The following is a 23,229-nucleotide window of genomic DNA, read 5'->3' on the forward strand; positions in this document are numbered from 1 at the left end:
CCCAAACTAGTCGTGTAACAGCTCGGGGGCTGTGTGCCACGTGCCCATCGGCTAGAAAATTTTTTCTTTGGATTTCAAGGCAAAAGAGATGTGAAATTACAAGATTGACCCTCAGCCTGATTCTTCGATTCAACCTAAGGCTCGGAGGATACTCCATATGAAGTGCGATTTTCATTACACTTCCATATAAAATTGAAGGTTGAAGATTCAAGACCAAATTAAATGAGGTTTGAGCACATTCTAGCCGCATTGCAGTACTCGAGAGTGTTTGAAGACTCAGGTCCGATGGAGTACTTGAAGAGCACCACAAACTAGTCAGAGAAGCCTACAAAACTACTCGGGGCTGCTACATTTGACTAAAAAGTACTCTGGGACTTGTCGGCATACATCTATGGGCCCATCGAGAGGTCTGGACAGTCCTACAATATAGGGCTGTTCACTGAGACGTGTCAGACATGAAGACTACGATGCAGGATGGCGTGATCTACGTGGAGGACAAGAATTAGTCAAGGATTAGGAAAATACTCATGGCAATTAGAGTAGCACTCTCTAGTCGAATCCGACTAGTATTCTTATAAATAACCAACCTATAACCCTGCCCCCGGCAATATAAGGCGAGGCAAGGACTCCTCCAAACAAGTTCAATCGATACAACACAACCAACATACAGGACGTAGGGTATTACGTGACATAAGCGACCTGAACCTGTCTAAATCGTGTGTTCGAGTTCACCATCGAGTTCCTAATCTCGGCGAGCCCCACACATAAAACACTACCTCGGGTACCCCCTCAGTAGGTTGCCGGGTCTAAACACCGACAACGATTGCGCTTAAAGTAGTCGTTGAGAATTTTCTGCCTTTTGGCGAGAAGAGCGTGTGTAGCCGCGCATAGGATTTGTGCCTCCTTAGGGTGTAGCCGCCGCGAGCCTCCAGCACTTAGTGTACCAAACTTCATGGCAGAGCCTCCTAATTCGGTTTACCAAGCTTGTGGCAGAGCTTCTCGAACTCAGTGCACCAAAACCGTGACAATAGCCTCCGTAATTTGGTGTACCACATTCATGGCTGTCGGTCAACATGCCCCAAGAATAGTTGACGAAGTGTAGCTCTAGAGGGTAATTACCATCAAGAGGCGTACACAAATAAGTACTCAGCGTGTTGCCCTGCATGTGGAAAACAAGCCAAAAAAATTATATAAATAAATAAAAAAGTGACTTAGATTGATTCGTGGACGATTGTCGACGAAGCCGTATCGATTGTTGATGAAGCCAACTAGTCGGAGTCGATTCCGACTTGTTGTTGATCACGTGGAACCCGTCCTTGAGTAGTTTTCTAGTCGAGACGAGTAGTCAAAGTAGATCATTTTCGACTAGTTTTCTAGTCGAGACGAATAGTCGAAGTAGTCGTCGGCGACTTGATGCGGTTGGATGTCAGGGTAGCAGTGCTCGCGTACATCTTCTATGTACGTTAGGCTATGATTTTGAGGTCTTGTGGTAACCTTCCATGTGCGTGTAGCACAAATCTCTCAAAATTGCTTTTCACGGAGAGTAGTCGGAGCTGATTATTTGCCTCAATCCGCGCGTGACTGTAACAGATCTTTGTCATCTTGGGAATTATGGTATGGGTCCCTCGGTCTGCCTGATCTCTCAACTCAAATCGGATTTGCCTCGATCTTGATCGATGAGCCGTATGTAGCAGCCTACGGCGAAATCGACTCAATCTTCTACTTGCATCGATTTTATCTTGACGTAGATTTGTCTGCTCGGAACTCCGACTCGACTCCTTGCTTCTTGTCTAGTAGATTGATCTTGATGATGAGGTCCCTCAAGCTCGCCCGATGATCTCGACGATCACCCCTACCTGGCGCGTCAGATGTCGGTGTTTTTATACCCGGCAACCTACCGAGGGGTATTCCGAGGTAGTAGATTGATTGGTGGGGGATCGTCGAACTTGGAACTCGAAGGTAAAAGCAAGGACACAAGACACGGATTTATACAGGTTCGGGCCGCCAGAGTAGCGTAATACCCTACATCCTGTTTGGGGTGTTGTATATTGCGCCCTGCGGTTGGATGTTGTTTGATGTTGAGGATTTAGTCCTCTATTGTAGTTCTATGAGGTCTTCACCTACCGATCTAGGGACCCCTGCCCTCCTTCATATGCTCCAGAGGGCGGGATTATAAGTCGGTTACAAGAAGGAGTCCTAGTAGGATTACAAGGTATGAGTCCTAGTAGGATTACAGAGGAATTGTAGTAGGAGTCCGTCTTCTTTCTTCCTTGTGAGTAATGGGGATCTATCCCAACACAAAGAAGCTGTAGAAACACATCAAATGAAAAATCTGGTACAAATTAACTTTAGCTAGGCAACTTCAACAATATTACTTGCTGCTTGCTCATGCCATCTATTCCTACATCATCGAAAACTCTTAAGTATTGAATATGCATAATATATGGTTTGGAGTGAGTTACAGAATAGTTACTTTAAGAAATTAACCAACAGTGTTAAGTAAGACAATTTGCATGAGCTTTGATTAACAGCGGGAAGTTTAAAGCCAAAAGATTATCGAATTTTAAAAAATATATATATAATTAGTCATTGATGTAAAAAAACAAACCATTTATGCAAGGTTTATCCGCTTCTATTTTTATGAAAGATGTACTTCAAATATTTGGGGATTAAGGAGTCAAGGCCTCAATTGAGAGGCAATAAGATGTTTCAAAAGACTTAAAAACTGGATTGAATTTGAACAAAAGAGGGTTCATCGCAAACCCCAGAAGTTGAGCACAAGATAATTGTATTTGACGTAACACAACACAAAAATTCCAAATAGGAGATGGAGGGAGAGGGAGGGAGTGCTGAGTTCGTGCTTACTGGATAGTTTACTGCAAAATTATCACCTTAACGTCGAAATGACCTCTAACAAAGTCTTCGTGATGCTAAGACAATGACCTCTAACAAAGTCTTCGTGACGCTAAGACATTAGCTCAGCCATATGGTCGTTTTCCTCTCTTGGCCAACGATGAGTCATGGCATTGCCTGAATCCTCCTATACCTCCTTGTCACGTCATCAACGGTAAGCGATGGTGGATCCAGCGTGGAGGCTGTAGCCCCCCTCCCCAACAAGATATTTCAAAATATGATATTTCTAAATATGGGTCTCAATTCGTAGACCCTTTCAATACTTATCATTCAATTGGTAAGTTTTTCAATATTTGACATCGGACACGCGAATTGTTTCATGTTTGGTGTTTCTCTCCCATTTTCTCATTTTGTTTCTTTTCTTTCTTTCTTTCAGACCTAGTGAAATGACAATTCTACCCCCAGCCTTATCCTCTTCTTCCTCCTGCGGCCTCTGTTTTCTTCCTCCCGTCCTTGCGACCGTAAACGTCGTCGGTGAGCATGGCCTTGAGCTCCGGCGGCATGTGCAGCCCCCATTGGAACCACATGCTCTCGCTGCTCAGCATCATTGCAGGGCAAAGGCGCTCGTCCAGGCGCTCGCCATCCTACTCGCTAGCACCGGCGCATGCCCTTCCCCTGCTCGCTGCAGTGTTGCGTGTGGGCCGGAGTTGGCCACTTGCCCGTACGCCCGCGTGAGGATGCGATGCTTAAAGTGCAGCTGCTTGGGTGTTGCTTTGCTAATCGAATGAGGATGGATGGAGCAAGAAAAGTATTAATTGGGATTGAGCTTGGATTTTGGTGCTAGATCGGTGAAGAAAGGAGCAGCAGGTAGCGGGGAGAGGCTTTGGATTTTCGTAGGCCAACACACGCACCACTGGGCTGCTTTGCCGTTGAGAGCTCGCGGCGAGGCGCAGGCAAAGCAGTCCTTCACGCGCAGCCGCGGCGACGCAATGGACCTTTGCCGGCGGCGCAGAACGAAGGAGCAGAAGCGTATGAGAATAAGCAGGCAAAATCGACTTTTCATCTGGGCTGGAAATTGAAAAAAAAAAGAATAGAAGGGAAATAAAGAAAAGAGAAGAAAACACCTGAAATGAAAAAGAATTCGCGCCCACGATGTCAAATTTTGCAAGGCATGCGAATCAAATATTGGAAGGCTCGTGAATTGAGACCCAAATACTGAAATCTTCTCCTCCCCAAAACACACAAAGTTCCCCTACAAGTTTTTTAAACGCTTTTACGGGATAAAATTTGAACGGATCCCCTACACTAGTGCCCCTACATTCAGCGTGCTGTCCATCACCCATCGAACGGCACCGATTGCCACGCCCAGTCGCCCACGCATCCTCCACGGCCTGTGCCTGTGCCCGGTGCTGCGGCGCACGCGGCACGCCGTTCTGGTTCCTCTCCAGCTCTCCCCTTCTCTTTTCCAGTTTTCCCCATTCGCAGCTGCTGCTCTCGTTCTCCGCCAGCAAGCGAATCACCGCCGCGGCGGGAGGCACCTCGCCTTCGATCCGGTGCGCGCCCTTCTCGAAACCATCCTCGCCCTCCTCTTCCGGCTCCCGATTCGGTCCGGTCGGCCCCCAAGCCGTGTGCTAGGCGAAGCTTCTGGAAGCTTCAGGGTTTATCCCGGCATTTCATTTCCGCGCCCGGATCGCTTCGGACTGCCGGAGTTTCTAGCTGTGGTTCGGTTGGGGCGTCGCTCTCCGGCTCTTCTTCCATATATATTGTCGGTGACCTCCTCTGCTTCTGGTCCAGGGGCAGTTTCCTTGCTGCGAGTGCGAGGGGCAGAAGGGGGACGGCGGCTTTGGAGCCAACTTTCCGCGTTGCGGTGGCGGTGGCTGGTCGGCGCCATGAGCTTCGTGTTCCGGGGGAGCAGGGCGGACATCGAGGCCGGTGGTTTCCCGGGGTTCGCTCCCGACCGCCGCGCCATGGTGAGTTTCTGTCTGCGCACCTCTTGGTGCATTTTGCTAAAATGCTAGTGCTGGAAGTGTATCTTAACCGGATTCCTTGTCCTGGATCTCTGACTCCATTCATATGTATGCTTGTGCGCAGCGAATTCATGCAGGGGGCAGGCCAGTGCATAGCAATTCCTTGGCTTTTCTTGTCACAGGTAATGTGGGCACGCCCTGTCTATTGCTAATTCTGCTGAGCCCTGAGCTGTTAAAAGGTTAGGTTTCTCTTAGCTAACATTGTGGTGTTTATTGGGCAGTACTTCTTTTGTTCATGGTACTGAACTCGCACCAGATGTCTCCCAATTTTTTGGTAAGTTAATCATGTTGCATGCATGGTGTCTGCGAGCCTTTTATAATTGGGCTCTAATGTGTTGAAATGTGCAAGTATGTAACAGTTTGATTACCATATATTTGTCGGATTGCGCGATATTGTCTTTTTCTTGTAGCTTTGGCTTGTCTTGGGAGTCTTCCTAATGGCCACGAGCCTTAGAATGTACGCCACATGCCAGCAGCTCCAAGCGCAGGCGCAAGCTCATGCTGCCGCTGCCAATGGTTTTCTTGGACACACTGAGCTGCGTGTGCATGTACCACCAACAATAGCCCTTGCGACAAGAGGCCGGTTGCAGAGCCTTAGACTTCAACTGGCACTTCTTGATCGCGAATTTGATGATTTAGGTGTGCTAATATGCTCCATTCAATTCGTTTGATGGTTTGTAGTGTTTCCTGCAAACTTAGCTCCTTGGAAAATCTTTATGTTCAGACTATGATGCTCTGAGAGCTTTGGATGCTGACAATAGCCCGCATGCTCCTTCTATGAGTGAAGAAGAAATAAATTCTCTTCCTGTCTTCAAATACAAAGTTCAGGCACAAAAGGGGAATGCCTCTGCCCGAAAAAGGTAAGATGAATTATCCTTAGGGTTGCATTGTTTAGATGGCCCTATCAAATTGGTTGCAATGTCTCCCATCATCAACATGTGGCCAAGCATTTAATTCTGAAACGGAGTAAATTGTCTCTGTGATGTGTTTCTAACCATTTCTTTTGTCAATAGTGATGGGCCATCTCAGCTATCAACTTCCTCCACTGGGTCTGGCAATGAGGTAATTGATAAACACTGACCTGTTTCTCAAGGTGTCATTACTTGAAAGTGCATTACTAACATCAATTATGCAGGCTGTTAAAATCATGTTATCTGTGATGTGATATTTGTCAGTCAGATATATATTGCAATATATTGTTATCCTATTCCTTTATAAAGCTAACATATATGTATTTTACGTTTTGGTATAACTTGGTAATGCATTTTTAGGTTTTTTATTCAGTCTTTATTTATTGAAGTAATTGGTTGCTGCCTGGCTAGCTTTGGGATTGATATGCTGTGTTAATAGTTTTCCAGTTTACACTTTCCTATCCGATGTAATAGCTATTGTTAAGAATTTGTGTGGTAGCAGATACACGGTTCAGACTTAAGACTTTGGGCCATGATTCATCTCTTCTGTGCAGAAAAAGCAGGATGGTTTCAAAGCAGCAGATGGAACCAGCAAAACATCAGAGGATGAACTAACATGCAGTGTTTGCTTGGAGCAAGTCGCTGTGGGTGATCTGTTGAGAAGCCTACCATGTTTGCATCAGGTGACCATGTTCATTATCCAACCATTGGTTTTCCTTGGATGGCACCTGCAGATGACTTGATTTTGTTTCCCGTTATGAAATGATCCTGGTAACACCTGTTAGCTCTAGCATGGTATGGTAACTTGGCATGTTGTTTGCCAACATCCTAAAATCATGTTGTGAAACCAAAACAATATTTTGGTGTACCAACAGGGTTGACTGGTGCATTTAATGCATTTTGTGGATGGATATAGTGACATAGTGATAATGAAAGGTTTTTTAACAGTTACTACTGTTGTTATGCATGTGTCATTAAATTCCAGGGCAAAACCCCTGGTCCATATGCATTGCAACAGGACCCAAGCCAGCGTTAAGCACATAATCTGTGTCAGTTTTGTATGTCCCCTGTTTTAAATTTTTACATCATCCGCGCCACTAGCCAAAAAACACTAAAACAGCACATCACTTCACTCGTTACTAATTAGACTTGCTAAACGCTCCTCACTGCATGTCATCTTCTAGAAAAAGACTTGGCACAAGCGGCAGCTAGGAGCCCTTGTCCTGCAGGACCAGACTCACTGTGATATGCATATATCACACCTTACCTTACTGTGTACATCTCACACTTGGTTGGCCACTTGCTTTATACTCCTTTCAGTCACTCATAAGTGAAGCTTTGGAGATGAGACGGTCTCCAAAACACAACTTTGGCTAGTGCTTCTTGTTACAAAATATTTATAAAACATAGAAAAAGTATAGTTCTATGAAACTATGTTTCGGGACAAATCTGCTCATATCATTTTAAATATCCAAATTTAACATATAAAAGTATTTTTAACCGAAGTTTGAATTTGTTTACTTAAAACAGCCCCAAAATGTCACTTATCTGTGACTGTAGGAGTATGTACCAGTCTGAGTTGCTGTGCTGTTTATTATTCAGAACAGAAAGTAGTGAACCCGAACTATGTCATTGTAATTACTCTACTCAGATCTGGAATGCTTTTCAAAGCGACCTTGAATTTGATTGGCTAGTTGACACATCAATGGCTTACTCTTTTGCTTTGTCACGCTTTTCCCCCATAGAGCTCTGATTTGTCATACTTTTGGCCTACACTCAAAGCCAGAATATTAGGTATCAGATGTCTCAAAACAACGATGTATGTTAGGAATCACAAATGAAATAGGACAAATGGCCAAAAGGTGTGAATCCCAATCCCCTACTCCATGTCGCCGCACCACTGGATTCCTACATGTGATGTTTGGTAAGAACCTAAGAGGTTATTGTACACGTCCTATGTTAGCCTTGTCCCTGAGCACGCCTTAGATTTTGATCCTGGTATGCCAGTGCAGGTACTTGTCAGCTTGTGTTGCATGCACATAGGCTTGTCTATGGAGGGTTGATGTTGCTGCGTGTGCATAAATGAAAACGCACTGTTTTGAAATATATACACCCAACATATTGCTAATGTTGATGTGCCTAAGGCATCACCACAAGATTTCTTACTTAACCCCTTGTTTTTTACAGTTCCACGTAAACTGCATCGACCCATGGCTGCGCCAACAGGGTACATGCCCAATCTGCAAGCACCAGGTCAGTGATGGGTGGCATGGCACAGGAAATGGCGAAGAGGATGCTTCTTACATGGTGTAAGTAGCTGCCTGTGAGCAGGACTTAGCTAATGCTAGTAGCTACTAACAAAACCCGTGAAAGCTGTTTCGGGAGGTGGAGGTGAAAGCTGTTAGACCGATCCCCTTCAGATTGGTGGAGGGATGACTGATTTTCCTGCCAATCTGGGGATGTGGTCTAATCCCTGCTTATCCTAACAAACCGAGTGTGGAACCAGCTGTTCGATGTGCTGAGTTCTTGTACAACTAATGTTCACTTCTCTGTGATGTTTATGCATCAAAAGGTTGATGGCATGTTTTCTTCCCCGGTCTTATTGTGCTCTATTTCTTACTTCTGCTGGAACTTCCTTTGTTCTTTCTGGGAGAATGTTTGGCCGAGCAAATGCTCAAGGTACAAAAAGTTCATAGGGATATTCGTACCGGAATTGCTAGAGTCTGAGCGGACAGCGGTGGGTGCATGTGATGCAAATTCCTCGAGAATCGGCAGCTGACACTGATTAGTGGTTACATGGTTCTTTTCTTTTCATGATTACACTCGGTGTACTTTGTTTTGATAACTTCGAAAGTGTTTTTTCGAAGTTTCGGAGGTATGCAATGAGAAGTCGACGATTCCTTGGTTGGGTCTTCGATTCGCCATGGGCCGGGCGGCCGGGTATCCATCCGCTGGGGTGTGGGCCGGGTATCCATCGCTGGCTCGCTGGGGGTCTTCTACGAAGAAACCGTAAGCCCCATCGCTCCACAGTCCACACAAGTGCCTACCTCTCTCTACTCCGCAGAGGATCCGGCCGCATTAGAGCCCATGGAATGGGATTGGGATGGGCCTCTCCACTCTCACGCACAGACACACAGACACAGCACAACATGACACATGCACACCCCTCTCCCTCCCCATTTCTTGCAACTGTTCGGCCGAGGTGGTGGCAGCTCTAGATTAGGCACCACTTGCTCGGTTCCTCCTTTCTCTCTCTCTCGGATCGCGGTGGGGGTTGCGGCATGGGGGCGAAGGAGGAGATGGAGTATGCGGCGGAGGCGGCGTCGGACGCGGAGGAGTCAGCTTCCACCAACCAGCGCACCCTCAGCCTCAAAGGCTGGTCAGTACCGCACCCTCTCCACCCCGCTGCTGTTTAAGCTTACGTGGAATTCGTTTTCTTGATTTGCCTGCCACCAGTTATTGTTGATCGTTTAGGAACGTGGGGTGTTCTCCGTTCTCGTCTCCTGTTGTTGTTCATGTATGCAGTGATTAGGCAAGAGCTTGAGGTAGAACGAATGAGTAGTCTGGCGTGATTCGGGTGAGATCTCTTTACAGAAATGGGGAATCGGCAAGCTGTCCTTGCAATGGATTTATGGTTACACACCTAGAGCTAAAGCTTTAAAAGTGAACCAAAGGGATTGGCATCTTTGTGCATATATTCTGGTTTCGCATGGTCTCGCGTTTCGGAAGAACTACGAGCTAGGATTTTGGGGAGAACAAACATAACATTATACACTTCACGTAATTAATCTTGTGGTCTATCAAGCGATGAAACGAACTGGACAGTAGTCTTAAAAGAGTACTGCAACTTCGTTGAGCAGGATTTGTGTTGGTATGTTTATGGCTAGCAAAGATAAGGAAAAAGAAAGGACATCAGAAACAGTAATTAGGCAGTTTTTTTCTTTTGGATAATGGAGGTGCAAACACCCCTTGTTTCCATTAACAGAAAAAATGTCCACCCCCAGTCTATGAAGTTTAGGTAGACTTAGATCAGGGCACATCAAAAGCACAGCCTGTTCGCTTCAGCTTATTAAGCCGGTTTATCATCCACCAAACAGTGTTTTCTTCTCACAACAAATCAGCCGTTTCAGCTTTTCAGCCGGCTTATAAGCTGAAGCGAACAGGCTGACTTTCCATGGTATTGAAAAATGAAGCCAACCATCAGTTTATTGAATCATTAGAAAAGAGTGCCTGTTGGTTTGCTGTTCCTTTTATGTTATTTTTATTGAAAGGGATGGCACATGGTACTCCAAAGTTTACAGTGTGGCCTGCAGTGCTGTACTTCACCTTGCTATGCCATGATGACAATGCTTCATTTAAGCGTAGTCTGGGTTTGTGGTTCTCAACTTTGGAGGACAAACCTCAACAGTACATTGAGGATCCCATATGTGCACAGTATTATCTGATATTTGCCCTAGTACAGTTACAGCATACCAATTCAATAATTGCAACCTGCACCTGTGCAAAGTCATATATGTGTTGGCACGACTAACTGAAAATCAGTCTTCATATGTGTTGGTACGTTCGAGTGACCAGCTGTGATAACGCGTAATAAACAACTAATGCCCCAGAAAGAATGGAAAGAGAAGTTTAAGTTTTGCAAGTCCTAACTGAATGCCACCAAATTAGTGACACGTGTCCTTTTCATATGCTCCTCCATGCCTGCTAAGGGTGGCAGGGTGCTTGAAATGACCAAATAATGTGTATGAGACTATGTATGAGGACACTAAATTGTCCCACTATGTGCGTTGGACTGGGTCACCTCAGCCCAGAGAGAAGAGATGATAAGAATGCCATGTGAATTATTAACAAATGATATTGAAATACTGAATGATGATGTTAGCAGGAACAGATAATGACAAGAACATTGCGTAATCTATTGAAAAAAAGCTTTAGATATATGAGGTGCCACCTCGTTTTGATACTTGGTGGTGATAACTTTGTTTTCTAGGTGATTGCTTACTGTTCTGTGTCTATCTCAAAATGAAGTTCTAGTTTGTAAGGTGCCTAACAATTTTTGTTACAGTTCCAGCAGCGTGGAAAAAGTTTACACTATCAACAGTCCACTTAAGAAAAGGAAATCACAGTATGAGCTGGTCGATCCAAGGCTGTTATCACTTAAATACAAGTTTCGGAACCGATTATCTTGCCAGGAGGATGATTCTGCAACCACAGAAAGCTTGGGAAATGATGGCATTTTCATGAACAAAAACTCTTGCACGGACATGGTCAGCATACCTGAAGAATTGGACTCTTGTGAGAACACTCTAAGCCTGTTTGGTGGGTGCATTGAAGTGGACTCTAAAAATGGAATTCAGGGTCAGTCTATGAGAAAAAAGTTTGAGATACGAACATTTGCATCCAGTAGCTCAGATAGCAGTTCACATAGCAGTGGCACCAGAGAGACTGACAGCTGGGTTATGCACGATGCGGAGCATGATCATTCAGGTCTGATGCTGCAACCACATGATGACCTGGAAAGGATATATAATGTACTTGAACAGTATGATGACCTAATGAAGGATGAACTAGCAAGCGACGATGTCTATGGTTCTGCTGCTCATATTATGGATGAGAAGCTTTACTCGAATGGCGTTGACGATTTCCAGATCTTATCAACAGGCCAAGGTGGCTACCACGGTAAGTACTCCCACACATGTTTCTTTTGAATTTGTTTGCTTGATTTGGATACTAAATGGTGGAGTTGGCCGTGTTGATGGCAATGAATCAGGTGAGAAGAAGCTGACGGTTGATCAAGAATTTGAGCAGTATTTTTCCAACCTCATGCTTTAGGATGGAATGGATAATCTCATGACAAAAATGTGTTGCTCTGGACCTGTAAAAGTGGTTTGCTTCCTGAGCAAAGTGCAAGCCTTACTTACTGTTGCAGTTATCAGTCTGTTTGTACGCCACCTCTTGTCACTGAATGTACATATGTTTGATATGGGGCCCTTTTTCAGTTTGCCCATCAAATGTTGGCATCATATATGTGTATGTATGCAGATATAAGAACATGTCTAACCTAAAGAGTATCCTAAATAGTGTGTTCCTTGTTTGGTTCTCTTGCCTATCCTTACCTAGCCTTGCCTAGCAAGGTTAAGAGGAAAGAAAAATGCATATTTGGTTGCTTTGCTTAGTTCGGATTTGAACAAGATGGATTCCCTTGCTTTTGAGGAGAGCCAAATTGGCCTCGCCCAACGAGGTTTGCCTTGCCTAGCCTTTAAGGTTGGCACTTGGCAAGACAAATAGGCAATCAAACATGTATTTTCCAGCCGCCATCCCGGGGACGTGACGTTATGTCCTTGTGGGCTTGTGAAGTGATGTTTAGTTTAGCGATTGTCTAGCTTCCGGACTACTTGTACTTGAACCATTCGCGCCCATTCAGGAATCAGGATGTGAGGGTTTATCAGGATTCCTCTGAAATATTTTTACCGTACAATTCGTTATTTCAAACGGGACCTCTAGCAGTAGCAAGTGCTTCTGTCAGTTGAAACTTGTGGAGGTTGACGAGATCTTTTTTTTCAAAACAAATATACATACACACCCACCCTACGAATATACACTTTTCTTACGAGCACCTTCGATTAAAAATTGAACCAAGCGATCTTCACCTTGCCACAGGCATTCGACGTTAAGTATGTACATATCAATCTTATACGCTCGAAAAATCACCTCTAACAACGATCAATTTGGTATTCACTAGTTGGAAAAACAAAAGACGATGAATCGGATTTCATAAGTTTTTTTTCTTCACAAAACACGTTATGGCAAGTATATTTGCGCTGTTTAATAAGCAGTTTCGTGTACTGTCACTTGAGATGATTCAACCACAACCTTATAATGACGTTGTCTTTTTAAATTGTGTGGCATTATGTGATCCCTTGATTCGTGTTTTAAAAATAAATAATATGATTTGCATAGAAACAACTCTTCGTACGTTAGCGACAAAATTATCTCATTTATGTAAACTTTAGTGTAGTTGCTTCGTGAAATAACCATATCGTTGTCTCAGCTCATTCTCTCCTTCACATCGTAAAAATACAAATTTTACAAATTTGTCCTATATAACAATCTTGACCACTAGCGTGTTTATTAATGTAGTTTGCCTTATATAGACACAAGGCGAGGATCATAAGGAAAGAAGGTTGACTTTGCAGAGAAATATTTCTCATAATCCCTACCTATTCCTTAAATTTTTTATGGTATATTTTTCATAAACGTTTAATGTTTGGAATGGGGGAAAACTATAAATCCGATTACAGTTTGTTTTGAACTTTGGATCGATTATGGTAGTACATTACAAAGCGATGTTTAATATTTAAATTCTGAAAGCACAGGTCCTTCAGGACTTCAGCCCCCGGTTAAAGTTCTGTTTATAATATTGAAAAAGTACAACGTTTTTTTTCAAATAAAGAAACAGTACAAAATCTTAGCCCGATTTTGGCGTCAGTTCCTCAGTTTATTTTCCGAAAAAAAAAAGTTAGGGTTCAACTAAACCTCGTCCGAACGTTTCGCCGCCACAACACCAACGCCGCCGCAGCCGCCGCCTCTCGCTCTGCTCTCTCGCTTCCTCTCTACGCCATCCACCTCCGCTCCGCTCCTTCTCCACCCTCTCCGTCAGATCCAGCGCTACGAGCCCGGCTACCCCGGCCCCCTCGTGCTATTTTGGTTGGATTCAGGGGCTAGGTTTTGGATTCGGAGACATGGCGGAAGTGGAGGACAAGCTCAAGGACTACGAGATCAGGAGGGAGGGCGAAGCTGAGATCCTTTTTCTCAAGAGCAACGCCGTCTTCTTCAATCCCGTGCAGGTCCCTCCGTCTTCCATTTTTCATGTTAACTTTTTTTGTTTTTTCACTTTTATTTGGGGGCGCTGTTCTATCCGATTCTTATCTGCGTTGGCTTGAGGCTTACAAGCTGTGGATTGGAGATACAGGCTTGAACCCTTGAATTTAACCTGTACAATTTACTGGGCTGACCTGCCGACTTCCAGTTGATAGGTCTCTAGAGCTTTGCGGTATTTTGGAGGATTCAAAATTGGGTGCTGTTCCGTGATTGGTCTGCGATTGGTTCTGTAGGCTTCAAATTAATCTCATTCTACCACCTGGGTGCTTTTTGCCCAGCTAAATCTATTTAGTTATTGCAATTCATTTGCATATACTACCTCTTCTAAACTGGAAGCATTTAAGTTTGAAATTTCTTGAAGATATGTCAAAAACCCAAACAGCTATTTTAATTTGTATATTTGACATTCTGTCATTCTGCCAACCGAGTTTGGGTGCCAGCCAGTGGGTGATCAAATATTTGCCTCCGAGTTTACCTAATTCTGCCATCCGGGTGGTTTGTGCCTAGCTGAAGGAATTTATCTATGAAACGTTTTTGCTTATAGTACTGTGTCACAGTATATGGGATGCAGCGTAAGCTTGAAATTTCCTAGATATATGGTGGAACCGCGAAGGGTACATTGAATTTCTATATGTGATATTCTTGTGTACTATTGACAAAAAAATGTATTCGAATGGGTTCAAATCGGACTGCTTATTTTGGTTTTCATTAAAGAAGATAATGGTTACAAACTGTGAAGTATACATGACTATGAATAATTTTTCTTTTCTAGTGAAATAGTTACTGCTTTTGATAGTCAAGATTAGTTATTGTTTCGAAGCTGGTATGTTGAGGAGAAATTACATATGATTCAAAAGTTTAAGTTTACTGCTTTGATCAGGTTCACAACCGAGACATGTCCATTGCTGTTTTAAGGACCTTTGTTGCCAAGCGCAAGGAAGAACATGAAGCGCTGGCGAATAAGAGGAATAAATCACATCAAAAAAACAAACAGGGTGAAGCATCCGTTCAGAATGGAGAGGATGCTTCAACAAGCCAGCTTGATGAAATGGATGTTGTTTCTGAAAAGGATCTAAATCAAGCTGAAGGTGAAGTTGATGATGTGCCAAAAGAAGCAACAAAAACACCTTCCTGGAAAGTAACCAGAGAGCTTAAGCCACCACTTGTTCTTGAGGTGACACATCTCATAATATGGCAATGCTGTATCTATATATCTCCAAGTTAACATTAACTTATATCTAGTTTGCACTGCTAAAAAAACTGCAGGCTTTGGCTGCTTCTGGGTTGAGATCTCTCCGGTATGCCCGTGAAGTCGATGGCTTAGGAAAGGTAGTTGCTTTGGACAATGATAAAGGTAATTTCACATTTTCCTAAACTTGCCTTTTGCATTCCTAGAATTTGATGATCCCCCGCTTGATTTCATTTTGGTTCTTGTTTCGTCAGCTTCTGTCGAATCTTGCAAGCGAAACATAAAATTCAATGGTGCTTCCGCTACTAATAAGGTGGAAGCTCACTTGGCTGATGCTCGAGTTTATATGCTCACGCATCCAAAAGAATTTGATGTGGTAAGGCATTTGAGTATTACATATTTTTATCAAGCACTCTCACGGGCTGATGGTGATTGGAGTGCGCTCTCAGTTAGCCAGCCGGTTCGAGACTTGCATCCTCTCAACATCTAACCCGGGGGGGGGGGGGGGTCCGCCCTTCCTGTCAATATTTTTAAATCTGACATTTTTTACCCATATTCTTTCTAAGATGAGGCCTTATGCAATAAAGGATGAAAGCATGGCGAATTCAACATTGTCATGTATACACTACCTTTTGATTGGAATGATACATTTCTCTGGTTATATCTCTGGCTAAGACTATTAACTATATCTGAGGCTCTAAAATTTGAAGTTTGTGGTATTAAAAGGGTAAACCTTGTTCTTATAGGTCGAAGGACTCAAAAGTCACACGTAAACATGGCATTGAAATTTGCATTGACTGATAACGATCATCTCTATATATATTAAAGATAGATTTTACCTAATGTGGAATTGCTCCTCTCTTGATTTTTGTTTTCTCCACGTTCTTAGGTTGATCTTGACCCTTATGGGTCGCCATCTATATTCCTCGACTCAGCTGTACAGGCTGTTGCAGATGGTGGGCTATTGATGTGCACTGCCACTGATATGGCAGTTCTTTGTGGTACCAATGGAGAAGTTTGTTACTCCAAGTACGTCAAATTTGGTTCTTTGTGACTACTTGTTCAAAGGAAAGTTCAAAATGAGGAGTTTGCAGCATAGTGATCATTTATGTTTTGTATAGGTATGGTTCGTACCCAACCAAGGGCAAATATTGCCATGAAATGGCTTTGAGAATCCTCCTTGCCAGTATTGAGGTACATAAAATGATTTACAAATTTCAATATATAAACTATGTATCGCTTCCATTGAAGGCTTTTACTAAACGATTGGTCAATTCAATTCTGCAGTTTCCTTGCTTCATCCTTCGGGTATCTTAGTTCCTTTTGTCCTTAACACTTTCTTTTTACACCAGAGCCATGCAAATCGGTACAAGCGATATATTGTGCCTGTTCTCTCTGTGTTCATGGATTTTTATGTTCGTGTTTTTGTTCGAGTATACACGTGAGTTTTTTTACTCTGCTATTTCCTTTTTCCTTCTTTTGTTCATTGTTTGGTTGAAGTGCTTAATTTTACTAATACGGCGTTGGATATGGGTTCCATGTGCAGTTCTGCAAGTGAAATAAAGAATACACCTCTTAAACTTTCTTATATATATCAATGTGTTGGCTGTGATTCTTTCCATCTTCAGTGTCTTGGGAGGACTGTTTCTAAGGTGTGTTTTGAATACCATTTAACTCCTTTGTACACGTTCCCTCAATTATATCTTGACACTGCCCCTTTTCCTTGTTTTTTCTGTGTGAACTGAAGAATAACAGTGTGAAGCATGCACCTGCTATTGGGCCTGCTGTCTCCCAAGAGTGTAGTGATTGTGGAAAGAAATTTAATGTGGGCGGACCGATATGGTCTGCTCCTATTCATGATCAAGACTGGGTAGTTTCTACTTTGACAGGTGTTAAGTCAATGAAGGATAGATATCCTGCATACTATAAAATTACTTCAGTTTTAACTACTGTATCAGAGGTATTACTATTACTGTTATCTCTGTTACTTTTACCAATATTTTATTATCATGCATATGTGAGGATGCAACTCTGAAAGCAAGCATGCCAGTTTTTTATGTTAATGTCTTGCTAATAACACCAGGTTTCCATACACTTGGAAGATTTTTTTAGACAAGGCTGATGTATTGATGACCTATTATCCATGGTTTATCACAAGTCAAAGAAAGAATGTATGGTTTTAATATTCATAACTATGATCTAGATGTGTAGGCTATTCAAGCAAGAATTTGGTTGTCTAGTTGATTCGTTACCCCAACTAATGAACCATATATACATTTTTCCCTTCCTCTTTCTGCATGATAAAAACTGAATGCTTGCAACTGGCATTGGTTGCCTTCAAGTTTTAGGACTTTGCTGAAAGTTAAGACTATATAGCTTAGCTTTTTGTCTTTCGGCAACCAGCTACATCTCTTTAATTGACAAATTATGTGCAATTAAGGAATTATTGTGTATACTCTTTGAACAGTCGACTTCATTCTAGTTATTCTTGTGATGCAGGAGTTACATGACATTCCATTGTTTTTCAGTCTCCATAACATAGCTGGCACTGTTAAGTGCACTTCTCCATCTTTGGTTATGTTTCGGTCTGCGGTTCTAAATGCAGGCTATCGAATCTCAAGCACCCATGTTAATCCACTTGGGGTAAAGTCTGATGCCCCTTGGGACGTAATTTGGGACATCATGCGCTGCTGGGTAAATTTTGATCGTTCCCTTACATCAGAAGTTTCTTTCAGTAACTAGCCTCAAGTATGAATTAGTGGATGTTATACATAGATCAACTTATAAACTTTTTTGCAAATTTCAACACAGGTGAAGAATCATCCTATCAAGGAACAGCCCCGTGACTCTCCAGGCACGGCGATCCTTTCAAAGCCACCAACACTAGAAGTATGTTCCTCTATTAAGCATTGAGCTTATAATGTTCCTTGTAGGGTTTTTTTCTCTCCACAACATGTGACAATAGTATTTTAAAATTTCCTTTCTATGTTTTTCATAGGCGAACTTCTCTAGGGCAGTAGCTGCCCTCAGCAAGGCTCAGGCGAAGAAGGTGAAGCGGTTCCTTCCAAACCCAGAACGGCACTGGGGTCCAAAGGTCAGAGCAGGCCGGAAGATCACGAGCAAACATGTCTCTCTGTTGGGCCCTGAGGCTATCAATGCTGCTCTGAATGGAGCTGTCAGACACGAAGATGGAAATGGAGCAGCGCCAGATAAGGCAGCTCCAGAATCCGAAGGGCTCAAAGATGTGCCCTCGACCAAACGCCAAAAAATCAGTGATGACGAACAAGCAAATGAACCTTGATCGACCAAATCAACATTAACTTTTTGTTTGCTTTATCTTTTTGCTTGCGAGCTGTGTGTTATTTGTATCTCCTGTTGCCTGGACAACGATGAATTTTGATCGGACAAAGTTTTGAGCTAGGTTTTGCTATGCTTTGCTTTATGTACGACGCGCCAGGTAAGAATGGTTAACTTGTGAAAAGGTAAAAGAGAAAGCATACGTCTAACCCATCTACAAAACAAATGAAAAAATTACAAGCTCGATATGTTACTTCGCTTTCGTTTGTATTCGAACACTATTTGTTGGAAAGTGAATTAGCCATCGTATCACTGAGGTTTAATTTCATCGATTAAATTATTGAGCAAAGATTTTAATCTTAATATGCGTGCACGTGCACGTCTTACCAACAGGAGGCGGTCGTCAAAATCTACGCCTCCTGAAGTCAGGCCACTAGCAGCATCTGCTCGCAGAGCACCGCGGCGAAGGGTGCGTGCGTGGTCAGTCGTCAGAAAATAGTCAAAACCACCAACTCTCTGCGGCCGCTCGCCGCCGGAATCATGAGTTCGTGACCCCGCTGCCGTCCCGCACGGGGAGGTCGCTCGTAGTCGTAGCGGCGTCATCATTCACACGCGCACGCACATGGATCCAAACGGCAGCGCTACGTGCGTATCCCAGGCTCGGCTCCAGCACCCGGCACCTGAATCCCCCCGGGCACCCACCGGCAGATTTTCCAGCCGGCGAGAGCCCCCAGAAAAGATCCCGCGAGAAGCTAGCGCTAGCAGCATTCGAGGTGTGAAACCTGTCGCCGTTCATGTGAGCTGCTGCCTGCTGCCGTGCCGGCGCGGCCGCTCCCTCGTCCCTGTCTCTCCCGCACGGTTCGTCCCGGCGTCAGCGAGCGAGCCGAACAGCCCCGCGCGGGCGGCGGGTCCCGCCGCACGTGGCCCGGCTCCCCGACGACCTGGACTGCGCCGACGTGGCGGGCCGGACTGGGCCGCGCGGCGGGCGGCGACGTGACCCGCGACCCACGGGCACAGCAGCAGGCCAGCAGCCCGGGCGCCGGAGTGGGGCCCGGTCGCGGTCACGTCCGTCGCACCCGGGCTGATCCAGGTCCGGTTGGTGGGGGAGCGAGTGGGGCCGCTCGGGCCCACAATCCCCCACGTGCGATGTTGAGGTTGTCTGCCCTTCTCTTCAGCTGCCGCTCTCTCTCGACGACGACGGCGTCCGGGCTACAGGCCTCCTGCAGGTGGGCCCCGGACCGTGGCGGGTCAACGGTCAGCGTCGCCGGCACAGATCCTGTTTCCTGTCGCGCGCACGTTCGTTTCGGCCGGCGGCAGGTGCACCGGCGTGACCGCGAGAGGTGCGCCTCGCTCGTGAGGAGGGGCGCGGGGGCGGGCAGCCGGTGTCTCGACGCACGGGCTCCACCGCCGCCCCCAACGTGTCCGCACATGTTGGACAGGGGCGGCGGGCCGTGCCGTGCCGTGCGCGCGGGCGCAGCGACCGGATGCGGGCACCAAGTTGCCCGGACCGCAAGGCGCGCGTGCAAGTGTGCAGTGCAGCTAGAGCCGGGCACTTGCTTGGTTGCCCGGGCGGGCATGACGGCACGAGGGTGCGTGCGGATCGGAGTGCGCGCGCGGTGGAACGCAACCGGCCGTGCCGGCGAGTTTAATGCGGCGCGAGTCGGTGACGAGACAAGACAGCCAGCGTGGGAATTGAGTTCGGCCGAGAGGAGGAACCCCGCACGCAAGTGAAGATGGTCGAGGAAGAGAAGGCTCGCCCTCGTGCGGGATGCGTCGGCCGCCTCGAACAGGAGTTGCCTACGCTCCACGCGTGCGCGCACTCGGCGAGCTCGCCGATCGGATAGGCGGGTTCGGTGCGTGCGTTCATGTGACCGGGCGCGGCGGCCCTGCGACTGCGAGCTCAACGGTGCCGCCGCTACCTGTTCACCTTGTATGATCCCCGCGCTTCTACGTTCCACGACCTCAGACGGCCGCACGGGCTGCGGCTGTTGGTGGCACGTTCCATCCGGCGCACGGGGGGATCATGGGAGCATGGGGCTCGAGGTTGCATCCGCCCGGGAGTCGATCGAGATGGGCGAGCCATGCTGCCTTGCCGGCCGGGTGGTTGCGGGCTTGCGGCGGTGGACCTGCGGTTCTCCGCCGTCTCGCTTTTTTGCGTCGCGTGGATCGTGGACTTTCTCATAAGAGCTCGATCGGGGCCGGGGTGATCCTTGAGCTGTCAGGTCCGGTCACCGCGCTGCTTGCCATTTCTTGCAATCTTCCATTCTGGCACGCGTTCTTTCTTGTTCGGGACGGCGAGCTCGCAGGAGAGCACAACGGGGTCCGGAAGGAAGAACCTAACAAACTTTCGCTGGCTTTGCCCTCGTGCTATTTCCTTCTTGTCTTGTCAGTCTTATTGACGCAGAGTGCCAGAGTTTAATGTTCCCGGGCGGAATGCTTGCTAGAGTTATTCCAGCACATGCTGAAACGTAACCGAAGAGCCAAGAGAAGAACAGGAACATTACAAAAGAAACCGGTAAGGAGAGGCTAGAGCAAGACTGCCGCACTAATTAACGAGGTCAAATGAACCTGGCGGCGTGAAGCCCGGGCGCCCGGGCTCTTGCTGATAGAAAAGTCTCGGTCATAAAGATTCCGATGCCAAGGGCGGACAGCATTTCCCAGTACCGAAAGCAAACGATGCCATTCACGCTTACGGACCGCGCACCCGAGAAGAAAACAACCCCCAATATTCCGCCCGTTTTCATATCAGCTCGCATAAGCAATCAGCCAAAATGCTGAAACGTATCAGACCAAGCCATCTTTTACGCCTATCTTATCTATCCTATCACCCCTCCAATTCATTTCCCGCGATCGACGCGTACCCCACAAATGTTCGGCACTCCTGCACTTGTGCGATCGTAGGCTCCAAACACAAAAGAGCAGACACGATACATCAGCCAAGACCCAAAAGTGCCGGGAGGAAAATTCGCCCGCTTTGCATGCGCAAGCAAGTTGCACGGCGGTGGAGCCAGCCGCGAACTCGACAGCTGATGAATGGGAGGTATCGCGCGCGTGATCGGGCTTGACCGGAGCTGATCGATTGGCACAGGACTTGCTCAGCGTCGTTGCGATAAGCTTCACGGTGACACTGTTTTTAGCGCTGTGATCGGTTGTGGGATAGCGGTGCCGTATCGATGGATAATAATTGGATCGTAACGCCAGGCGTGTTTATCCTTGGGCACGGACAGGGAGCTCGGGCATGGGCGTCGCATCAGTGTTTGGCGCGGGCACATGGAGTGTCTCTTGGCTAGGGTGGGGCAAGGAGGAGGAGACGGGACTACCGGAGGGGCAGCTGGGAAGCACTGTGTTCAATCACTTGAGCCCTTTTGCTCTACCGCTGATAGCACTCCTTGAAACCTAAAAGTAGGGACAACGAACAACGTTTCTAGCGTGCCTTTGGAACGCAGGGATGATTTCGAAAAGCATCTTTGTGGCAATTTTTACATGGACCAGTTCAATTTCTCGTTTCTGTTACCGTGCTCATCTCCGTGCGTGGTCTGAAATATCCGTCTCATGTTCAGATCGATGGAGAAGGAGACGCCGTGGATGGGCAGCCTCGATCGCGCCGGGTTCTGCCTAAAAGCGCACGTCTTCTTGACCCGACTTTGCTACATTCCGCAAGGCGATTCGGCCTGTCTCTTGGAAGATCGGGCAGTGGCAGCAGCAGATATCGTAGAATACTCCGTTTCGGCGTGGGTTTTTGCATCAAGAAAATGAAGCTCTCCGCGTGATCCGAAGAAGAGGGGTAGAGAGTGCGTGCCGGACCTTTCAGCTCGCCACGACAGCTCCCCAAGAGTCCAAGACCCACGCTAGCTTCGCCGGCCACCAACCCCTGATTGCTTGCGACTACTGCTGGATTTGCTGCATGCGAGCCCAGGATTTGGGCCTACATGCTCACCGTAAGGTCACTGTCATGTTTCCCAGCTCCTGTGAGTACAGGGAGATTTCGCTTTTGGTGCTGTCACCATGCGTAGCCGCCTCCGCTAAAATTTCGATCGGTTTCAGTCGATAGCCTGTGAGAAGTTTTGACAATTCGAACTCCTACGTTCACTGATCGTCTGCTCCAGGCCAGTGCACTCAGATTCTGCCATATCCTCGCTTCGCGAGAAGATGCTACCACATCGTCAAATCAAACCAAAGAGATCCACCGGTCGCTGCGAGCCTGCGACAGCACCCGTATCTTGGCGGAGCGCACGGCGCAGTTAGCACTCGTCAGGTAGGCAGTTCCAGGTGTATCAGTCGGTAGACGCCTTCCCTCCCCCTGCCGCCCTGTGAGGTCACGGGCCGTCGTGTGGCGCTGCGCCACCCATGGATCCACAGGGCAAGATGGCCCGGCCGCTACACGGGCTCGCAGGCGGCGGCAGGGAGAGCGCAGGGGACCTCGGCCAATGGCGGCGGCGCCGTGCAGGTGGGTGGAGACACCAGCTGCACACACAAATCATTTCGCCTGCCTGTATCCGGGTGCTCTGTTGATCAGCAGGGGAGGCGGGGGCCTTCCCTTTTTACAAGGGACTGGGAGGGAGGGGGTGTGGCCCAACTCACCCACGGCCAAAGCCGAGGCAGTTCTCGTGGGCAGTAGCACATTGTTTGATGCCCTGATTCCCCCCAAATCGACCGTTCCAACTCATCCCTGGCAATTAACAAATGGGATCAAGGAGCTGGTGGCTGACGTAATCTGATTGCCGCGCCAATTAACAAGTGATTTGGGGTCAGATCAGCGTGGAGGCCTGGAGGGATAGTACAGCCCCTGCAGTCTTCTCTCGCTGTTACATGTGCGCCTCTGCGTGCTTGCTGGGCAGAGAGCTCCAAGGTGAGGTGAAGATTGGAGATGGAGGAAGGGGAGCAGCAAGCAAGTGCAATAATGGAGGTCGTCAGATGGCCACGCCGGAAATGGCAGTCCCAAAAGGGTGAGGACAAAGGAAAAAAGGGGTGCCATCACCGTCACCATCCCCATTTACTGCCCTGGCTGCCTGCCCCTCCTCTTCCTCCTCATCCGTATGCCTCTTGCATTTGCTCTGCTCACAGCTCTCCT

General features: G+C 46.6%; 3 protein-coding genes across 4 annotated transcripts; all 3 read left to right on the forward strand.

Annotated features, from left to right (window-relative positions):
* The first annotated feature begins 4,194 nt into the window (after positions 1-4,194).
* On the forward strand, positions 4,195-8,391 carry LOC101771352 (E3 ubiquitin-protein ligase SDIR1). Of its 2 annotated transcripts, none has more exons than XM_004984880.3 (9): positions 4,195-4,406; positions 4,648-4,823; positions 4,945-5,002; positions 5,102-5,154; positions 5,291-5,519; positions 5,605-5,740; positions 5,894-5,942; positions 6,346-6,474; positions 7,979-8,391. In XM_004984880.3, exons 2-9 carry the CDS (start codon positions 4,743-4,745, stop codon positions 8,102-8,104), a joined length of 861 nt encoding a protein of 286 aa, XP_004984937.1. In that variant the 5' UTR covers positions 4,195-4,406; positions 4,648-4,742; the 3' UTR covers positions 8,105-8,391. The 2 variants fall into 2 exon arrangements, with proteins under 2 accessions (XP_004984937.1, XP_004984938.1); XM_004984881.3 differs by having other exon boundaries at positions 4,654-4,823.
* A 524-nt stretch (positions 8,392-8,915) lies between these two features.
* On the forward strand, positions 8,916-11,891 carry LOC101772023. Its single transcript, XM_004984882.2, has 3 exons — positions 8,916-9,170; positions 10,857-11,470; positions 11,562-11,891. Exons 1-3 carry the CDS (start codon positions 9,073-9,075, stop codon positions 11,621-11,623), a joined length of 774 nt encoding a protein of 257 aa, XP_004984939.1. The 5' UTR covers positions 8,916-9,072; the 3' UTR covers positions 11,624-11,891.
* Positions 11,892-13,301: 1,410 nt separating this feature from the next.
* LOC101772693 (probable tRNA (guanine(26)-N(2))-dimethyltransferase 1) lies at positions 13,302-18,342 on the forward strand. The gene is made up of 12 exons (XM_004984884.4): positions 13,302-13,638; positions 14,553-14,846; positions 14,939-15,026; positions 15,116-15,237; positions 15,751-15,890; positions 15,983-16,055; positions 16,214-16,302; positions 16,408-16,513; positions 16,609-16,821; positions 17,361-17,555; positions 17,673-17,750; positions 17,860-18,342. Exons 1-12 carry the CDS (start codon positions 13,534-13,536, stop codon positions 18,160-18,162), a joined length of 1,806 nt encoding a protein of 601 aa, XP_004984941.1. The 5' UTR covers positions 13,302-13,533; the 3' UTR covers positions 18,163-18,342.
* Positions 18,343-23,229: the final 4,887 nt, after the last annotated feature.

Source organism: Setaria italica, chromosome IX (genome assembly GCF_000263155.2).
Source record: "Setaria italica strain Yugu1 chromosome IX, Setaria_italica_v2.0, whole genome shotgun sequence".
NCBI classification, from domain to species: domain Eukaryota; kingdom Viridiplantae; phylum Streptophyta; class Magnoliopsida; order Poales; family Poaceae; genus Setaria; species Setaria italica.

Coding starts and splice junctions, on each gene's coding strand:
- LOC101771352 (XM_004984880.3), top strand. CDS start 4,743: ATGAGCTTCGTGTTCCGGGGGAGCAGGGCGGACATCGAGGCCGGTGGT. Junction 5,003..5,101: donor CTTGGCTTTTCTTGTCACAG/GTAATGTGGGCA, acceptor TTTATTGGGCAG/TACTTCTTTTGTTCATGGTA. Junction 5,741..5,893: donor AATGCCTCTGCCCGAAAAAG/GTAAGATGAATT, acceptor TTTTGTCAATAG/TGATGGGCCATCTCAGCTAT.
- LOC101772023 (XM_004984882.2), top strand. CDS start 9,073: ATGGGGGCGAAGGAGGAGATGGAGTATGCGGCGGAGGCGGCGTCGGAC. Junction 9,171..10,856: donor ACCCTCAGCCTCAAAGGCTG/GTCAGTACCGCA, acceptor TTTTTGTTACAG/TTCCAGCAGCGTGGAAAAAG. Junction 11,471..11,561: donor AGGCCAAGGTGGCTACCACG/GTAAGTACTCCC, acceptor GCAATGAATCAG/GTGAGAAGAAGCTGACGGTT.
- LOC101772693 (XM_004984884.4), top strand. CDS start 13,534: ATGGCGGAAGTGGAGGACAAGCTCAAGGACTACGAGATCAGGAGGGAG. Junction 16,056..16,213: donor TCCTCCTTGCCAGTATTGAG/GTACATAAAATG, acceptor TTTTTACACCAG/AGCCATGCAAATCGGTACAA. Junction 16,303..16,407: donor GTTTTTGTTCGAGTATACAC/GTGAGTTTTTTT, acceptor TTCCATGTGCAG/TTCTGCAAGTGAAATAAAGA.